General features: G+C 47.8%; 1 protein-coding gene and 1 long non-coding RNA gene across 3 annotated transcripts; both read left to right on the plus strand.

Moving 5' to 3' along the window:
• The first annotated feature begins 335 nt into the window (after positions 1-335).
• Positions 336-1,355, plus strand: LOC132583066 (ovarian cancer G-protein coupled receptor 1-like). The gene has a single exon (XM_060254732.1). It carries the CDS (start codon positions 336-338, stop codon positions 1,353-1,355), a length of 1,020 nt encoding a protein of 339 aa, XP_060110715.1.
• A 12,647-nt stretch (positions 1,356-14,002) lies between these two features.
• LOC132582936 (uncharacterized) lies at positions 14,003-19,255 on the plus strand. Of its 2 annotated transcripts, none has more exons than XR_009556213.1 (2): positions 14,003-14,306; positions 18,434-19,255. It is a non-coding gene; the product is annotated as an uncharacterized LOC132582936 (long non-coding RNA). The 2 variants fall into 2 exon arrangements; XR_009556212.1 differs by having other exon boundaries at positions 18,946-19,255.
• The last annotated feature ends 1,227 nt before the right edge of the window (positions 19,256-20,482 follow it).

The raw sequence follows: 20,482 nt of genomic DNA on the forward strand, positions 1-20,482 counted from the left end.
CTAAATGAGGGAAGTAGAATCAAGGGATTTACTGTCTCCTGAGCACGTCCTATTTTCCCCTTCACTTGCCACAGACACGTTCAAAGTCCAGCCATTCCGAATAACCTCTGCCCTCTTTGCGATGGCAATAAGATGTGGAAAGTGAAGACGAAGAAGAGGACATTGCGGGGAAGCTTCTAAGACTTCATCCCCGCTTCTAAGACCTCATCCCCGCTTCAAAGACCTCATCCCCGCTTCTAAGACCTTATCCCCGCTTCTAAGACCTCATCCCCACTTCTAAGACCTCATCCTCGCTTCTAAGACCTCATCCCCACTTCTAAAACCTCGTCCCCGCCATGACTCTCAACAACCTTTCCTGTCCCTTGGCTTACAACACCACCAAATATTTCAAAACCCCTGCTTACTGCCTAGTGATCGCTGCCGGGCTGCCCCTGAACTGCCTGGCCTTCTGGGCCTTAATCTCCCAGATGAAGAGATCCGTCGTCCTCTCCGTCTACATCCTGAACCTGACCTTGGCCAACCTCTTGCAGATCTCGACGCTCCCCTTCTGGATCTACTTCAGTTGCAATGATCACGTGTGGGACCTGGGCGTGGCGGCATGCCTGGCCGTCCGGCTGGCCTTCCGCACCAACTTCTATGCCAAGAACGCCTTCTTGTGCCTCATCGCCATGGAACGGTACTTCGGTCTTATCCACCCTCTCAGTTTCCATAGGCTGCAGAGCATGGCGAGCACCATCGCGTTGAGCGTCACCACTTGGCTTGTGGTGGCTGTTTTATGTGTCGTTGGCGTCCTCCTGGAGACCGATCAGTCAGAAGTTTGGCATAAGAGCTGTCTGGACGGCACCCATGTGGAAACGCTCTACGCGCACTTCAAGCTGGCCACCATGAGCCTCTCCTTCTTTCTCCCTTGCGTCCTCATGGGCTTCTTCTACTTCAGGGTTCTATTTGAGCTCCGAAAGGTGGAGTCTCTGGAGAAGCGAGCCAAAAAGCAGATCTATGTTTTCATCTCCCTCATCGTCGCCTCCTTTTTCTTCACCTGCGTTCCTTACCAAGTGACTTCTTATTACAAGTTCTTCTGGGAACTGAGGCTGACAGACGGAGAGATATGCCCGTTTGAGAGCTCCATCTTCAACTACACAAACATAACTTTGTGTCTGGCCACTTTGAGCAACATCTTTGATCCCCTTCTTTATGGCCTGCTCCTCAAAGACATCCGGGATGACCTCAAAGGTCTCTTTCGGTTCAAGGGTCAGAAGACAGGAAGCTCATACCGGTTGGAAGAGCGGAATCTCCCTCCACAGACAGCCACGGAAGGGGCGCATGACCACCTTGAGTCACAAGAAATTACCTATTGACTCTGGGTGTGCATGATTAATCCTCTCCACTCAACTTTGAGCTTTGTGAAACAGATGCTCCTGCTGGACCAGCTCTGACCATTCCTGCATGTATGATGCAGCCTCAAAAGCTGTGGTGTGGCCTGATTTAGAATCTCATGCTTGGCTCCAGCCACCGTTAGGGTTGCCAGGTCCAATTCGAGAAATATCTGGGGACTTTGGAGTGGAGCCAGGAGATTTTGGGGCTGGAGCCAGGAAACTTTGTGGTGGAGCCAGGAGACTTTGGAGGAGGAGCCAGGAGACTTTGGGGGTGGAGCCAGGTTGTGGCAAGCATAGTTGAACTCCAAAGGAAGTTCTGGCGGTCACATTTAAAGGGACTGCACACCTTTTTAAAAGCCTTCCCTCCATTGGAAATAAAGGACAGGGGCACGTTCTTTCAAGGCTCATAGAATTGGACTCCCAAGTCCAATCTTTTTGAAACTTGGAGGGTGTTTTGAAGAGAGGCATTGGATGCTATTCTGCAAATTTGATGCCTTTACCTAAAAAACAACAGCCCCCCCTAGAGCCCCAGATACCAGCAGATCAGTTTTCCATTACACCCTCTGGGAATCTGTCTCCATAGGGAATAATGGAGTGCCCAGCAGATATTTCCCCCCCCCCCCGCTTTCTGATCACCCTGAAGCAGGGGGAGGGCTTCCAAACTGAGAGATCCCCTGCCCCCACCTGGGGATTGGCAACCGTAGTCACCATCTGTCAAAACCAATATTGCAGAGCTGGGAAAAAGTCAACAGTGCATCTGCCCCTTTCCTTATGAGGAAAGGCTGGAGAATCTGGGACTTTTCAGTTTACCATTGAACCCAGAGAGGGAAATTACTGGAGACATAAATGGGACACTTTTTCAGTCTCACCTGAATGCCTCTGAGTGAGAGGGTGTGTGAGTAAAAGAGACTATTGTTAGTAAAATAGCTAAAAGTTCAAGGTTCGTGTTTTTGTGTGTGGGAATAGCTGAGGGAACAGATATTGCTTTCTCTTCTTTCCTGTTGGCCCAGGAGAATGCTTCTAGGGAAGTTTGCACACTGTGCTCTCTCGGAGGTGGAATGGGAGACCATTGGTGCTTCAGCTTGGTTTTTAAGAATAGGCATCCTACAGCAAGTGTGGGGTCATACCCGGTTGCCAACCTCCAGGTGGGAAAAAATAGAGAGAGGTCACCACAGGACAATATAAAAAAAAAACAACCAATAGATTATAGTGACCAATTAACCGTGCTATATTTATAACAATAATGGTGAAACAATAATATACAGCGAGTATCAAACTTCTTGTAAAAAGGAGTTCAGACGTACAGGAAGTTGACTTGACCAGTCGACTAGGGAAGATTGGCACACTGTGCTCTCTCGGAGGTGGAATGGGAGACCGTTGGCGCTTCGGCTTGTTTTTTTTAGAATGGGCATCCTACAGCAAGCGTGGGGGGGTCATACCCTGGTTGCCAACCTCCAGGTGGGATAGGCAATAGAACTTAAACAACTACTGTGATGGTAAACAAAGAATATAATAACCAATTAAAAAGACTCTCATATATTTTAATGCTCCGCATTTTAAAATTTACAAACTTCATATCATAATAAATATTCATTCATATATTTCATATTATAAATTAGGCATACTTCATATTCCAATAGAGGTCCAATATTAACCTTTCCATATTGCAAAAAAGTCATGTTTCGTATTGTAAGTCAGGCACGCTTCATGTTGTTAAAGAATTCCAATATTAACATATCCTTATTGACCTTTTTTGCAATATGGATATGTTAACATTGGACTTCTTTAACAACATGAAGCGTGCCTGATTTACAATACGAAACATGACTTTTTTGCAATATGGAAATGTTAATATTGGACCTCTATTGGAATATGAAGTATGCCTAATTTATAATATGAAACATATGAATGAATATTTATTATGATATGAGGTTTGTAAATTTTACAATGTTGAGCATTAAAATATATGAGAGTCTTTTTAATTGGTTATTATATTCTTTGTTTACTGTCACAGTAGTTGTTTAACTTCTATTGCCTATCCCATTTACTGTGTTCACCCCTTTTTCCTGTTACTTAACCTCCAGATGAGGCCTGGAGATCACTTGGAATTATAATTGATCGTCTGCATATGATGGAGAACAGCTCCTCCGGAGGAAAATGGCTGTTTTGGAAGGGGGACTCTGTGGCATTATCTCCTGCTGAGGTCCCTTTCAAAGCTCCATTTGTCAGTCTCCAGGAATTTCTGAACCCACAGTTTGGAACCTTACCGTGACCCACCAGAATGCAATAATTTTCAGGCCAGGACCAGGCAGCCACAGTTAAGATTGAGAAGTACCTGGAGATCTGGGGGGGTGCAGCCTGAGGAGACATGGGGGGGGGGAGGGATTTCAATGGGTATAATGCCAGAGATTCCACCTTCCAAAGCAGCCATTTTCTCTAGGTGACCTGATCTTCATCGCTTGGGGATAAGTTCTAACAGTGGGGGATGGAATAAACAGCTTTAAAAGGGGACCAGATTGATTCATGGAGATAAAGTCTATCCATGGCTACTCGCCATGGTGACTGAGGGGAACCTCTGAATCCCAGAGCCAGGAGGCAACGTCAAAGCAAGGCCTTGGTCTCTATGCCCTGTTGTTGGTCCTCCAGAGGCACTGGTTGGCCACTGTGTGAGACAGGGTGCTGGTCTGATCCAGCAGCTCTTTTCTGATCTTCTCAGAGATGTTCTCCACATTTAGAGGCACTGCATCTCTGAATCCCAGAGCCAGGAGGCAACATCAAAGGAAGGCCTCGGTCTCTATGCCCTGCTGTTGGCCCTCCAGAGGAACTGGTTGGCCATTGCGTGAGACAGAATGCTGGACTAGATGGACCATTGGTCTGATCTAGCTGACAACCAGTGTGCTGTAGTGGTTATGAGGGGCAGACTCTAGTCTGGAGAAGTGGGTTTGATTCCCCAAGCCTCCACATGCAGCTGCTGGGTGACCGTGGGTCAGTCACAGTCCTCTCAGAGCTGTTCTCTCAGGAGCAGTTCTGGCAGAGCTCTCTCAGCCCCGCCTACCTCACAGGGTGTCTGTTGTGGGGAGAGGAAGGGAAGGAGTTTGTAAGCCACTCTGAGACTCCGAGGGAAGGGAAGGGTATAAATCCAATCTCTTCCTTCTCCTCTCCTTACGTTCTTATGAGATCTCCAGCCACCACCTGGAGGTTGGCAACCCTAAGTCCACAACTGACAGGCTGACTTGCTTACTCACAAGTAAATCCACTGCTGTTGAAATGGCCTCAACTTGCAAGTTAAGTCATTTTGTGGCTTCTTCAGGTGATCTTACAGAAAGTTCCTTGCATGAGCAAGATGGATTATCTATCTATCTATCTATCTATCTATCTATCTATCTATCTATCTATCTATCTATCTATCTATCTATCTATCTATCTATCTATCTATCTATCTATCTACCTACCATCTATCCGGTCTTGGGACTGTGAAGACTCCCATACAGCATCAGACACACACATACACACATATATTGGCCACTTTGTGACACAGAGTGTTGGACTGGATGGGCCATTGGCCTGTTCCAACATGACTTCTCTTATGTTATTATGTTCTTTTTCTCACCTGGGTCCGGGATATTGTCTTGGATGAGTGCTGGGAATGGTGGACTTCAGCAGAGTTTTGGAAAATGGGGTCCTTGAGCATCACTTTGGAGGAGGAAGAAGAGAAGACTATAGATTTATACCCCACCCTTCTCTCTGAATCAGAGTCTCAGAGCAGCTTAAAATCTCCTTTACCTTCCTCCCTTATAACCGACACGCTGTGAGGTAAGTGGGGCTGAGAGAGCTCTCACAGCAGCTGCCCTTTCAAGGACAATTCCTGCAAGAGTTATGGCTGACCCAAGACCATTCCAGCAATTGCAAATGGAGGAGTGGGAAATCAAATCCGGTTCTCCCAAATAAGAGTCCACGCACTTAACCACTACACCAAACTGGCTCTCAACCCTCCATTTTGTAGCCCTGCCCTAAATTTACCCAGAAATCCATCCTCCCCCCTGTATTTCACCTGTAACTCTTTGATACTGACACCCTACTCACAAATTGTCCAGATGTTTCAGATGCAACCCCAACAATCTCTGCCTCTATTTCACACTCCTGATCAGCCTTGGTGTGAAAGATGAGCTGTCTGAGGGAGTGAGCACTAATCCACAGTAAAGCTGCAACCGAATGCTCCCTTACTTAGGAGCAAGCCTCACTGTACAAAACGGCATTGCCTTCTGACAGAAGCCCAGGGCTTTTTGTGCGGAAAAAGTCCAGCAGGAACTCATTTGAATATTAGGCCACACCCCTTGGCATCAGCAGAAGAGCCCCGTGGCGCAGAGTGTTAAAGCTGCAGTCCTAAGCTCTGCTCACGACCTGAGTTCGATCCCCGGCGGAAGCTGGGTTTTCAGGTAGCCGGCTCGAGGTTGACTCAGCCTTCCATCCTTCTGAGGTTGGTCAAATGAGGACCCAGCTTGCTGGGGGGAAAGCGTAGATGACTGGGGAAGGCAATGGCAAACCACCCCGTAAAAAGTCTGCTGCAACGACACCCCAGAGTCGGAAACGACGGGTGCTTGCACAGGGGAGCTTTCTCTCCTTTCCTTCCTGACATCAGCTTTGCTTCACGTAGGACTTTTTGTGTACAAAAAGCCCAGCAGGAACTCATTTGCATAGTAGGTCACACACCCCGATACCAAGCTAGCCGGAACTGCGTTCCTGTGCATTCCTGCTCAAAAAAAGCCCTGCTGAAGCCAATATAGGACAGCACTGCCATTCTGTCCGATCTTTAGCAGAACAAGATGTATTGCATCCTAAAGCCACTGAGCTCAATTGGTTTCTACTGGGCTTGCCAAAGTCAGCTTGGGAAACTCATGGAGATTTGGGGATGGAGCATGCAGAGGGGAGGGCTTGGAGACAGGCATTACTGTGATGATGATGATGATATTGGATTTATATCCCACCCTCCACTCCGAAGAGTCTCAGAGCAGCTCACAATCTCCTTTACCTTCCCCCCCCCACAACAGACACCCTGTGAGGTAGATGAAGATATTGGATTTATACCCCACCCTCCACTCCAAAGAGTCTCAGAGCGGCTCACAATCTCCTTTCCCTTCCTCCCCCACAACAGACACCCTGTGAGGTGGGTGGGGCTGAGAGGGCTCTCACAGCAGCTGCCCTTTCAAGGACAAACTCTGCCAGCACAATGGCTGACCCAAGATCATGCTAGCAGGTGCAAGTGGAGGAGGTGGGAATCAAACCTGGTTCTCCCAGATTAGAGTCCATGCACTTAACCACTACACCAAACTGGCTCTGTGGTGGGGCAGATGTCACCCTCCAAAGCAGCCTGATCCAGCAGGGCTCTTCTCATGTTCGTATGAGATCTCCAGCTGCCACCTGGAGGTTGGCAACCCTCGCAACTGACAAGCTTACTTGCAGGTCAATCCACTGCTGTTGAACTGGCACCAGCTTGCTAGTTTCTATGAAAGCCACTCTTCCCACCTCCTCCATTCCTAGGCAAGCTTGCATTACAATTGCTACCATGGAAGGGTATGTACTATTGAACATAAGAACATAAGAGAAGCCATGTTGAATCAGGCCAGTGGCCCATCCAGTCCAACACTCTGTGTCACACAGTGGCCAAAAAAAATTATATATATATATATATATATATATATATATACACACACACACACACACACACACACACACTGTGGCTAATAGCCACTGATGGACCTGTGCTCCATATTTTTATCTAAACCCCTCTTGAATGTGGCCATGCTTGTAGCCGCCACCACCTCCTGTGGCAGTGGATTCCACATGTTAATCACCCTTTGGGTGAAGAAGTACTTCCTTTTATCCGTTTTAACCTGACTGCTCAGCAATTTCATCGAATGCCCATGAGGGAGAAAAGTGCTTCTTTCTCTACTTTCTCCATCCCATGCATTATCTTGTAAACCTCTATCATGTCACCCCGCAGTCGACGTTTCTCCAAGCTAAAGAGCCCCAAGCGTTTCAACCTTTCTTCATAGGGAAAGTTGAAGTCTGACTGATGCCAAGAGGACACAGTGTGGATCCAGTGACACCTTTAAGACCAACACGGTTTAATACCGGGTGTAAGCTTCTACAATTAAATTCCCAGGCATGCAGCCATGTTGGTCTGAAGCAGCAGAACAAAGCTTGAGTCCAGGGACACCTTTAGGGCCAACAAAATTTTATTCAAGGTATAAGCTTTTGTGTGCATGCATACATCTTCAGGTACAATGAAGTGGAAACTACCAGTCCCTACATATAGGTAGAAGAGCCCCGTGGTGCAGAGTGGTAAAGCTGCAATACTGCAGTCAGAGCCCTCTGCTCACGACCTGAGTTCGATGCCAGCGGAAGCTGGTTCAGGTAGCCGGCTCAAGGTTGACTCAGCCTTCCATCCTTCCGAGGTCGGTAAAATGAGTCCCCAGCTTGCTGGGGGGAAAGTGTCAAAGACAGGGGAAGGCAATGGCAAAACCTCCCTGTAAAAAGTCTGCTGTGAAAACGTCATGATGCGACGTCACCCCAGAGTCGGAAATGACTGGTACTTCTACAGGGGACTACTTTTACCTTTAGGAGCCCCGTGGCACAGAGTGGTAAAGCTGCAGTACTGCAGGCAGAGCCCTCTAATCACAACCTGAGTTCGATCCCAGTGGAAGCTGGTTCAGGTAGCCGGCTCGAGGTTGACTCAGCCTTCCATCCTTCCGAGGTCGGTCAAATGAGTCCCCACCTTGCTGGGGGGAAAGTGTCAAAGACAGGGGAAGGCAATGGCAAAACCTCCCTGTAAAAAGTCTGCCGTGAAAACGTTGTGAAAGCAACGTCACCCCAGAGTCGGAAACGACTGGTGCTTGCACACCTTTACCTTTACATATAGGTAGAGAGTAGAGTTGCCAATCCCTAGGTGGGAGTAAGGGATTCCCCAGTTTGGAAGCCATGACCCTGAAAGCAAGAGGGGGGACGGAAATGCCTGCTGAGCACTCCATTATTCCCTATGGAGACCAATTCCCATAGGGTGTAATGGAAAATTGATTTGTGGGTATCTGGGGCTTGGGGGGGGTGTTTTTTGAGGTAGAGGCACCAAATTTTCAATATAGTATCTAGTGCCTCTCCCCAAAGTACCCCCCAAGTTTCAAAAGAGTCTCAGAGCGGCTCACAATCTCCTTTACCTTCCTCCCCCACAACAGACACCCTGTGAGGTAGATGAAGATATTGGATTTATATCCTGCCCTCCACTCCGAAGAGTCTCAGAGCGGCTCACAATCTCCTTTACCTTCCTCCCCCACAACAGACTCCCCGTGTGGTAGATGAAGATATTGGATTTATATCCCGCCCTCCACTCCGAAGAGTCTCAGAGCGGCTCACAATCTCCTTTCCCTTCCTCCCCCACAACAGACACCCTGTGAGGTGGGTGGGGCTGGAGAGGGCTCTCACAGCAACTGCCCTTTCAAGGACAACCTCTGCCAGAGCTACTGCTGACCCAAGGCCATTCCAGCAGCTGCAAGTGGAGAAGTGGGGAATCAAACCCGCACACTTAGCCACTACACCAAGCTGGCCCTCCCTAAAGGAATGGGGGCCCATAGGCCAGTGCCTACTTGGCCTAATTGTTAATCTAGCCCTGACCTGGATCCAGGGCTTTTTTTTAGCAAGCTGGCTTTGTGTCAGGGGGTGTGGCCTAATATGCAAATGAGTTTCTGCTGGACCTTTTTATATATAAAAAAAGCCCTGCCCGGATCTATATAGTTACCATTTGTTTGGGTTTAATTTCAGGTAGGCTTCCCAATCCCCAGGTCCCAGCGGGGGATCCCCTGGTTTTACAGGCTTCCCCCTGCCCCAGCCAGCTGGCCAGTGGGAGGAAGCCCCGTCCCCACAATCACCATGTACCTCTAGAGCTCCAGCAAGTTTAGAAACCTGCAAACAGGTCCGTTTTTAAAATGTGTGCCTTTAAAGTTGAGCAGGAAGCAGGAAACAGGAAGCACTTCATGGGGAAGGGTCAGCAGCAGTTTCGTCAGAGCACAGACCCTCTGTTTCTTTTGCTTTCGTTTTCAGAGCAAGAAAAGTTGTGGAGGAACCAGACCCAGTAAGTGTGTGAGAGAGAGGGGGGGGGATCCCCCGGTTTGGAGGCCTTCCCCCTGCTTTAGAAAGTGGGGGAGGAGGGAAATGTCTACTGGGCACTCTATTATTCCCTATGGAGAATTATTCATAGGGAATAATGGGGAATTGATCCGCGGGTATCTGGGGCTCTGGGGGGGATGTTCTTTGAGGCAGAGGTACGAAATTTGCGGCATAGCTTCTGATGCCTTTCCTCAAAACACCCTCCAAATTTCAAAAGGATTGGACTAGGGGGGCCAATTCTATGAGCCCCCAAAGAAGGTGCCCCTATCCTTCATTATTTCTAAGGGAGGGAAGGCGTTGAAAAGGTGTGCAGTCCCTTTCAATGTGATGGCCAGAACTCGCTTCGGAGTTCAATTCTACTTGTTCCAAGCTTGCTCATGACTCCACCCCCAATGTCTCCTGGCTCCACCCCCAAAGTCCCCAGATTGGACTTGGCAACCCTAATTTCAGGGGGAAACGTTGTGAAGGAAATAAAGATGTCAGAATTGGAGACTGAAGGCCAGATGTTTCCTTAGTTGTGGAATGCTGAGAGTAATTAACTGGGACCCTGCCATTATGCTCCATCCTTCTCCTCTCTAAATAGCCATGCCAGGAGGCAGCATCAGGGGAATGCCTTGGCCTGCTGTTCCCTGTGTGCTTTTCCCAAAAAAAAGGGATTGGAATTGCTGCTTTAAGGAAACAACCTGAGATAATTGTTGGGGTTTGTTATTATTGTCTCTTGCCCCAAACAGCTGGGTGTAACTTGAAGCCAGCGTCACCTGAAGCAGGCTGGCCAGTGCTCAACATCACCTTCTCCTTTCCCCCCTCTCTTTTAAAACTTAGAAAAGAAAAGAAATAACATCCCGTTGGAATGACAACTCTGGGATGAGAAATACCTTTGGATTTAGGCGAGGGCAGGGTTTTGGATGGGGAGGGGCTTCAGCCGATTGCAATGCCATAGATTCTGCCCTCCATTTTCTTCAGGGGATATACTTATTATCACACCAAAGTGTGTGCAAACATATATTTTAAACATTCAGTAATGCTTCCAGAATAGCTGCTAGTTACAAAACGCAATCACTGAAGAAGTCTAACAGTGAAAAAATCCATACAACTCCATATTTGGGGCAAAAAAAAAAACAGTGGAAAAAGTCTGCACAACTCCATGTTATGGGGCAAAGCCCCGCTTTCTGTACACGTCTCTGTATCCTGTCGTCTTCTGTGCTGCTACCAAGGAATCAAAAAAATTCCAGTGGAGAGAGAAAAGGGACCGTACTCCTAGGGGAGGGACGGTGGCTCAGTGGTAGAGCATCTGCTTGGGAAGCAGAAGGTCCACGGTTCAATCCCTGGCATCTCCAAAAAAGGGTCCAGGCAAATAGGTGTGAAAAACCTCATCTTGAGACCCTGGAGAGCCGCTGCCAGTCTGAGAAGACAAGACTGACTTTGATGGACCAAGGGTCTGATTCAGTATAAGGCAGCTTCATATGTTCATAGGTCAAATTACAGTTTCGTTTCTTGTCCCTTCGTCAGCCTGATCTCTCCACAACCATCATTCCACAGAGCCACAGAGAAATACTTTTGCTTTTGGATCAATGCATATCTTGGCCAGGTGCAGAGCAAAAAAAGTATTCTGTTGTGGAGAGATCAGGCTGACGAATTTTGTGGATTTTTTTTTTATTTCTTGGTAGCAACACAGAAGACGACAGGATGGGTTTTTTTGAGCAGGAACGCACAGGAATTCAGTTCTGCCTGGCTTGGCATCCTCTTTTTTGTAGAAAAAAGCCCTGTATGAAACAATGGTGATGTCAGGGGGCATGGCCAAATATGCAGATGAGTTCCTGCTGGGCTTTTTCTACAAAAAAAGCCCTGCAACAGGATATAGAGACATAGGGTTGCCAAGTCCAATTTAAGAAATATCTGGGGACTTTGGGGGTGGAGCCAGGAGACTTTGGGGGTGGAGCCAGGAGACATTGGGGGCAGAGCCAAGAGCAAGGGTGTGACAAGCATAATTGAACTTCAAGGAAGTTCTGGCCATCACATCTAAAGGGACTGCACAAATTTTTAAATGCATTCCTTCCATAGGAAACAATGAAGGATAGGGGCACCTTCTTTTGGGGCTCATAGAATTGGACCCCCTGGTCCAATCTTTTTGAAACTTGGTAGGTATTTTGGGGAGAGGCACTAGATGCTATACTGAAAATTTGGTGCCTCTATCTCAAAAAACAGCCCCCCCAGAGCCCCTGATACCCGCAGTTCAATTCCCCATCATTCCCTATGGGAATCGTTCATGGAGGTGTATGATGGCTCTGGGGGCGGGGCTTCCCCCGCTGACCAGCTGGCTGGGGGAGGGGGGAAGCCTGTGAAACCGGGGGATCCCCCTCTGGGACCTGGGGATTGGGAAGCCTATAGAGACATGTACAGGCAGCGGGCTTTGCCCCATATATGGAGTTGTGTGGACTTTTCACTGTTAGACTTCTTTAGTGATTGTGTTTTGTAACTAGCAGCTATTCTGGAAGCATTACTGTATAGTTTAAATGTTAAGTCTTTGTCACTAAAATATATGTTTGTACACACTTTGGTGTGATAAGAAATATATTTCCGGTGTTGATTGTATTGTTCCATATTTACACATCGGAATCTGTTGAATTTATATTTTCTCCAGGGGAGCTGATCTTGGTGGCCTGGAGATCACTTGAAATAGTGGGAGATCTCCAGGTGCTCCTTGGAGGTTGGCAACAAAATCTTCTAGTGAACAAAATCTAGGATTGACCTGTCTTAATAAATTGTGTTCTGATTTTTGGACTTGGGTTTTGGTTTTTTTTGCCGTTTGTTGGCTTTCCAGGGTAGATTTTTTTTTTTTTTGAAGAAACTCCAAATACAATAACAAATAATTAAAAGGGAACAGACAGAGAGGGAAAATTAAATGAATAAAGATGGTCATTTTTAAACACACCAATCAGAACGCGGATAAGGTTACGTTGCAAGTATCCAATCACACCTTTATGGGCATAACAAAAAGAGATATATAGAGACTTGTCAACCAAACAATCAGATGTGTCTGTTCAAAGCATAAAAGGCTAAACTAAGATCACAATAAAACCTGCTTAGAATAATTTTGAACAATTTCAGCCAAGAATTTGGCAACAGTTTTTGTGATATCAATTATGTTGTCATTTAATAGGAAACAGCAACCAATCTTATTTTCTTGAATGTAGGATGGTAAGGAAATACTATCTAACAGAACCTTCCGGAGATTAGAATACAGTTGGCAGTTCAATAAAATATGCTGGATGGAATATTTTATAAATTATCATATAACATGTGGAATTCACTGCCACAGGAGGTGGTGGCAGCTACAAGCATAGCCAGCTTTAAGATGGGATTGGATAAAAATATGCAGCAGAGGTCCATCAGTGGCTATTAGCCACAGTATATATACATATGTGTGTGTGTGTATGTATGTATATGTGTGTGTGTGTATATACACACACACATACATATATTGGCCACTGTGTGACACAGAGTGTTGGACTGGATGGGCCATTGGCCTGATTCAACATGGCTTCTCTTATGTTCTTATGTGACACAGAGTGTTGGACTGGATGGGCCATTGGCCTGATCCAACATGGCTTCTCTTATGTTCCTATGAATCTGGCGAGCTTGGCCTGCATAGACAAAGGGGACTTGAAGAAATCTCCCATAGAGAACATTGGAGGAAAATGCATTCATCCTAGCCAGCATAAAAACCCTCAGATGTTGCGGATTATCTAGTTCAGATAAATATATGGCCATTTTCCCGTCTGTCTGATCAAATCCAAGTGAGGCAGGTGATTGGCCGAGCCGGGTTTAGCCTTTCTCCTCCCAGGTCTTTTTATGGACCTAATTATTGTCTTGGAATTTATGTAAAGGCAGAGATTTGTCCAATGAGGATGCTAAACTGTCTGGCGTCATTGGTTTTTTCTTTCCCGCCTCCCTAGAAAATAGGGACGTTCCCTTAAGGGACATCACACGCCTGTTTTTTTTTTTAAAAAAAACCCTTGGTATTGGTTCTCTGCTGATAAATAGCCTATAAGAGGCCAAGGACGGTTGACTGACACCATTTTCAGCCATTCAGAAAAGGGCAAGTAGGATGTGGGCGGGGAAATGTTGTGAGGGAATGCGGGGGAAAGGCAAAATAGCCATGAATCTATGAAAGAAGATAGATTAACTGACAGACGAAGATGGGTAGCCGTGTTAATCTGTCTGTAGCAGCCGAAAAGAGCCAGAAGCACCTTAAAGAATAACACAAAACGTGGAAGGGTATGAGCTGGTGGTTTAACTGACAGGTTACGTCATCAAATCACAGCTTTCACCATTTATTTCATCCCGATCTGAACGACACTCTCAGTGACCTATCCGCCTTCGAGTCCCGCCTTCCATCTCCCCGCCTCTGCCGCCGGATCCCAGTTTTAACTCCGCCTCTCTTTCTCCAGTTCCTCCTCTTCGTCTTCGACCTCACCGTTCCAGCCTGAACGGGCGCCGATTGGTTGAAAGATTGACTGGCTGCCGGATCTATCCATTCAGTGGCCGCTAGTGGGATTAAATCTCCTCCCACCGAAGGGGCGTGTCTTCAAAAAGGGGCGGGCTACAGCCAACTCTGGGCTGCGCGGCGCAGAGGTAGAGGGCGGTGGGGACGCCATTTTGTGAAGAGTCCGGAGCGTGGAAGAGGAGAGCGTAGCCGTGAAAGGGAAATTTTTTTAAAGAAAAAAAAATTAGTAGTAAGGAAAGGGTCGCGGTACCGGAGCTGGGGGCCTCCCGGTGAGTTCGTTGAGGTAGTGAGGGGAACAATGGCGGCGCTTCTTGCGTTTCCCGCTTTGGGGATAATAATGGTATCTCCCTTTCTGTCCCCCCCTCCCTTCCCTCACCAGGTTGGTATTGCCCTGGTCGGCTTTCTCGAACCTTTCCCCTTCCCCGCTCCCCCCCGCGTAGCACATATGGTCCGTTCCGAGCCAATTGTTTCGCGTTCCCTGCGGGAGAGGCTATAATACCGGCGGGGGAGGGAGAATGAGACCGAGGCGGCCTGAATAATGTCCTTCTGCCGCGCTCTCCTGGGAAAGGAAGATAGAGTCGTCTGAGCGCCGCAACACGTGAGGCTTCTGGGTTTAGGAGAAGGGGTTTTAAAAAAAACACTCTCTAGCGCGGCCGTTTCGATGCTTTTTCGCAGTCCCGGTTTCATCTAATCCGGATTAGCGGTTTAATTTAAAATGCTCCTTCTCTTCGTCGGGAAGGTTATTTTCCAGGGGGGAAAGGGGGGAGTTGGGTGACCTGATTCCCCATCGATGTATCATATCGATGCCGCAGACGGTGGGATTTTGCATAGGTTTGTGAGATGTTGCAAAGGTGTGTGACTCAGATATCAACCCGTGCAAAAGCAGCGACGCATGCTTGGGTTTTGCACGCCAGGCAGTCTCCGCAAGGGCCACGGTCCTCTGGCGTGCAAACCAAGCATGCGTCGCTGCTTTTGCAGTTGACACCGGAAAGTCACGCAGCAATTGCTCTCTAGCCTCGGCCTTGATTGACAGCGAAGGGAGAGAAACATCAGAGTGCTCTGGAGTGGGTTTCCACGCTTTATGCAACAGTACTCTGTAAAGTAGGCCAGAATTGCGTCCTGTCGCAGAGGCCGAATGGCTCAAAACTGCTTAGTGGGAGATGCTGGAGGCCTTCCTGATTAGCAGCGTGGTCTCTTGGCTCTTAAGCATTGCATCACTTTTAGTATTGGTTGCAGCTTTAACCGTATACGCCAGGGGTGGCCAAACTGTGGCTTGGGAGCCACATGTGGCTCTTTCACACACATTGTGTGGCTCTTGAAGCAACCACCGCCCTGTTGGCCAGCTTGGAGAAGGAATTTCTCTCTTTAAATTGCTTTTCCAAGCCAAGCTAGTTGGGGGCTTGGAGAATACATTTAAAGTTAAAGTTGCTTTCTTTCCACGCCCCCTCCATTTATTTCCTTCCTTCTTTCCTCTCTCTCTCTCTCCCCCTGTCTTGCGACTCTCAAACATCTGATGTTCATGTTTTGTGGCTCTCAAACATCTGATGTTTATTCTATGTGGCTCTTACATTAAGCAAGTTTGCCCACCCCTGGTATACACATTTCAGCAGTTTATAAGTCATTTACCCAGAGGAGGAGTTCTTGATCTAGAGGCTTTTCTGTGCAGCATATGGCAGTTCTGCTAGCCGAATTTGCTCTCTAGCCTTGGCCTAGATTGACAGCGAGGGGGGGGGGAGGGAGAGAAGCATCAGAGTGCAAATGTTGTATTTTTTAAAAGAAAAGTAGAGCTGAGAACAAGAGTGCCATAGCTTTGGGAAAACGTTGGGTAGGCCCTAAAGAAAGCAGTAGGGTCTTTTGACAAGGAGGCCACGTAAGCTTCCCTGTTGCATTTCACTTCCGTGGTGCTTAGTAGCTGTCCGGAGTCAGGGAACTGAGAATCCTTATTTTGGGGGTTATGAATATTTCACACAGCGGTGGGTGATGATTGTTGAGAGGCTTGGAGCCCAGGCAGCATCTTCATCTCATTAGTACTGCTATTTTGAGATGGGCCCTGTGTTCTTCTCCGGCGCTGGGTGGAAAACGGCAAGTCCACGTGAGGGCAAAGCTGTATGCTACGGCATCTTACCATGTTTTGGCTCAGGGTTGTGGAGTTGCGTTTGTGGGAATGGGCCGTGCCCACGTAGGGCAGAGAGACGCCAGAGAAGGTAGGGTGAGGGATGGGGGAGGCAGATCCTGCCTGTTGACAGGACCAGGCATGACCCTTGGCACTGAAGGGAAATAGAAAGATTAAAGGCTTTGGATATTTGATACCTTGTAGCAGTAGCTGTCTTTAATAGAGCGCCAGTGGCGCGACTGTATCTGGGAGCCCAGAAAAATAGCCTGGTTGGCGGTAGCTGAGAAAAGATGGAGAGCCCATCTGTTATCCATGCAAGCTTTAACCTTGCCCGATGTGTTGCCAGAACTCTGGTGCTATTAGGCTTGGCTTTAACTAGTCATGCTCAAAGTTCTGGGTCTACTGTGTATTTCTGGGCTGTCTTTTCCCTCTGCACAGCTGGCCCCAGGTAACTTTGAGGCTGCTCGGAAGTGCACATACTAATAAAACCCTAATTAAGGTCTGCCAGAAATTTTTAAAAGGCCTTTTAAAAATTGCAGGCTTGTATGTTGTTCTAAAAACAGGGAGTTCCTATCCCCAGTGGCACCCTGTTCCAAAGAACTGGAACCAAGCATCCTAGAATGGAGCACTACAGAGAGGATCTGTCTGTAGGGAACGTAATTGGCACTGACGTGGGCCAACTTCTGGTAAAGAGAGAACATAGGTCAAGGTAGTAATTCTTGTTCTATTAAAACAACATCCAAAATAAATAGTAGGGTTGCCATGTATTAGGTCTCATGTAACTATCAAAAACAAGGAGCCGTGTGGTACAGAGTGGTAAAGCTGCAGTCCAAGCTCTGCTCACGACCTGAGTTTGATCCTGGCAGAAGCTGGGTTCAGGTAGCCAGCTCAAGGTTGGCTCAGCCTTCCATTCTTCCAAGGGCGGTAAAACGAGTCCCCAGCATGCTGGGGGTAAAGTGTAAACACCTGGGGAAGGCGGCGGCAAACCACCCTGTAAAAAAAGTCACCCTCGAGTCAGAAACGACTGGTGCTTGCACAGGGGGCTACCTTTACTGTTTTATATAGGGGTACATTGCTTGGTCAGGAGCGGAGGGAGAGAAGGGGACCATTCTAGGGAATTAGAGATTGCCTGCCTTCTCGTTAAGCGCTGGGCGAAGCATCAGTCAAACTCTGGAACAGCTAGAGGATTAGTGTTCTAGTTGACTCCGGGAAGCAATCCCTTGACAGGAAGATTAGTTGCCGTGGTGTTCCTGTCCTTTAAACATTGGGTGCAATTTGGTGGTGGGGGTGTGTGAGCAGAGGGGTGATCTAATCCTACACTTCTGGGGCCCGTCTTGCAAATCACGAACACTTGCTGTTCCAGATCCAGGCTAAAATAATTGTTGTTATTTATTTGATTCCATTTGTATCCCCACTGAAGCAGCTCAGGGCAACAAACAAGTCATTGGCAACGAAAACATTATAACTGATTTTAAAAAATGACTACAAAAGCATTAAAAATGCTATATTAGTGATGGTGCTACTGCAAGTCATCTTCACCGTATCCTTCGAATACAGGTCAGGTCTGACGGCTGGGCTCCTCAGTGGTGACCAAAGCAATGTTGTCCTGGCAGAAGTAGTGAATTTAACAGCCAAAAGAAGGCTTAGTGAAGAAGCTGTCTTACAGGCTCTGCAGAATTGTAATAGATCCCGCAGGGTCCTAATGTCCTCAAGGAGCTCATTCCACCAGTGTGGGGCCACAACCGAGAAGGCCCTTGCTCGAGTTGCAGCCAGCCTGGCATCTCTGGGATTGGGGATTGCAAGGAGATTTTGAGACCCTGAGCGTAGCACTCTGCGGAACGTACAGGGAAAGGTGGAGTCCCATAGGTATGCAGTAATGTAAAAATTCCTGGGGAAGTATTCTACTATAACACCTTAGTGGTTTGCAAGCCATAACGACAACTTGCAGACAGCTGCCCCATTTTCCAGAACACTGGGGGAGGGGGGGTGTATGGGTGTCCCATTCTCTGCATCTTTGTTTCAGAAGGTTTGTGTACACGCTTCAACAGCCCCCCCGTGGGGCTTACAGGTGCCTCCAACGATGGGCTTGGTCCTTGGCAACCAGCGGAAGTGGGTGGGCAGCCTGGGCAGAATGTTAACCGGCCCAGCAAGGCAGCTGGGAACTTGGAGGGAAGTCCCCCCCTGGGAAGCAGACGGCTTTCTGTGTGGTGGGGGAAACTTGGGGAGAAATGAGCAATGTATCCAGGGTACCCTGACTCATCCTGTCCCCTTCTCCTTTCACAGGGCAGCAAGGCGAAAACCCCCAACCCTTCCTTCACTGGAGCTCAGCTTCGTGGTTTTTTTAAAATAATCCCCCCCCTCCCCAACGCACGCACACCCCCTCTCCCCAATGTCTTAGAGCCAGCCGCTTGTACTAAACGAGCGCCTTCGTGGCTACCCAGCATTGCCTTGCAGCCAAGCCGTTTGGATTGAAAGAAGTGCTAATTTTGGAAAAAAATCACCTTTTTTTTCCTGCAGCAGCTGGGTTAGGAGGAGGAGGAGGAGGAACCTTTTAGCCTCTCGTGAGTGCAAGTCTCTTGCAGGCATTTTTAGAGTGCAAATGGTATTCCAAGGGCTTGGATCATTTCCTGCCGGGAGCTCTTCCCTGCCTGGTTCTGCAGTAACTGGCTGGAACAAGAGCGCGGAAAGGGGGAGAAAGAACAGAGAAAAAAAAATTGAGAGAATTTGCTGACTTTGACCTTTTGACGCCTCCCGTTTTTCTAATCTGGGCTATTTTTATTTTTGTTTTTTTACAGTGAGATTTTTTTGATCTTCAGCGACAGTAAGTTATTCCAATTTTTTTTCCATATTTTTTTTCCTGCCTTTCCGACTGATTTCCTTTTGATCGTTGTTGCTAGTTACTTATTGATATTATTGCTACTATGATGGTGGTGAGACTGTGACTTTGATGTGTTGCTGATGGTGATGATTTAAAAAAAAAAAATGACTGCTGATTTTTAACCGGATGAAAATGGAGTTTTTCTGAGTGGTCCTAGCTGAACTTTGGGTTTTTAACCCCTTGGGTGGGGAAACGCAACAAGGTTTTTAAAACCCATTTTTTTATTATTTAAAAAAAAAAGTGGATTGATCGCGTTAACTCTTTTTTTCCCTCCCTCCCCGTTCACCTGGCTGCTGAGAACGGAATCCGATTTCTCCAGAACTTATTTGAACATCTCAGGAAGTTCCTACACTTTTTTATTTTTTTTATTTTTAATTTTTTTTAAAAAAATATTTTATTTCTGTGCAATTTTTCAACTGTTGCTGCAATGTGTCTGTGGTGCTGATCGCTCCCTAGCAGTGACAGCCCTTCACCCACCCCCTGCTCAGCCCCCCCTTCTCCCGTGCCCCCCCCTTCCAGTCCCCATCCCGGTCTTTTCCTTCACACCACCCTTCCCTTCCAAACGCCGTCATGGACGCCCAGTTTGGAGCAGCAGTGGCGGCTGCCAGCGGAGCCTCGCATGGAGCAGACACAAACCCACCTGGGTTGATGGTAAGGGAGTTGGTTTCATTCCACGCTTCGGCAGCCATCCCCGTTAAGACCTCAGGGGAAAGGGTGCATAGCTGCTCCTCGGGCCCAGTTGAGCGTGGGTGTGTATCAGCTGGGTTGAGACCGTCCAACCCCATCAGTCAAAAAGGAGGACCAGTCAGAAACCAGAGGCCCTTGAAAATAGGTAGTTGTGTAGGTCTTTGGGGGAACTCGGGGAGGGGTCTTTGGGGCGCCCACTAGGGCAGGGATCTCCAAACATGGTGCCTCCCCCAACCTTTCCTGATGCCCGTCAAGTGTTTTCCAGAAAATGTGTGGGGCTGGGGGGACACCTGCCGGCAGGGCTTCTAACTGGCCAACGGAGAACTGACAGGCTGGGCAGATTGAAACAGCTTTGTTTTAGCAGCAGCCTCCACCGCAGCATTGGTTTCCTTCTCTTTCACTCCTGCTTCGCAGTGTGTTTTTGAAAAGTATTCCTTTTCTCATCTACACTCAGTTTCCTCTGTGTGGCTCTACCTCCTGCGGCAGCTGCCATCCTTTATCAGAATCCCAAAGATGTTGGTAGGCTGGAAAGGGTTGGGGGGGGCCCAACTCTCGGGAATTCTGGATTCATACTGTGGAACGTGGCTCTGGGGCAGAGCCTCACATAGCCTGCTCATAAAAAGACGCCTTGAATAGTATGTTAAATTTATAGCACAAAAGCACAGGAGTGATGCCTAGGCTGTAGTTGATCCATGTTACGAGCGGCGGCCTTTTGAAGGCAGCAGTTCTCAAAGGATTTGAAGCCGTGTCTCTTGTCCGTGCTCTTT

This window comes from Heteronotia binoei, chromosome 15, assembly GCF_032191835.1.
Source record: "Heteronotia binoei isolate CCM8104 ecotype False Entrance Well chromosome 15, APGP_CSIRO_Hbin_v1, whole genome shotgun sequence".
Classification (NCBI taxonomy): domain Eukaryota; kingdom Metazoa; phylum Chordata; class Lepidosauria; order Squamata; family Gekkonidae; genus Heteronotia; species Heteronotia binoei.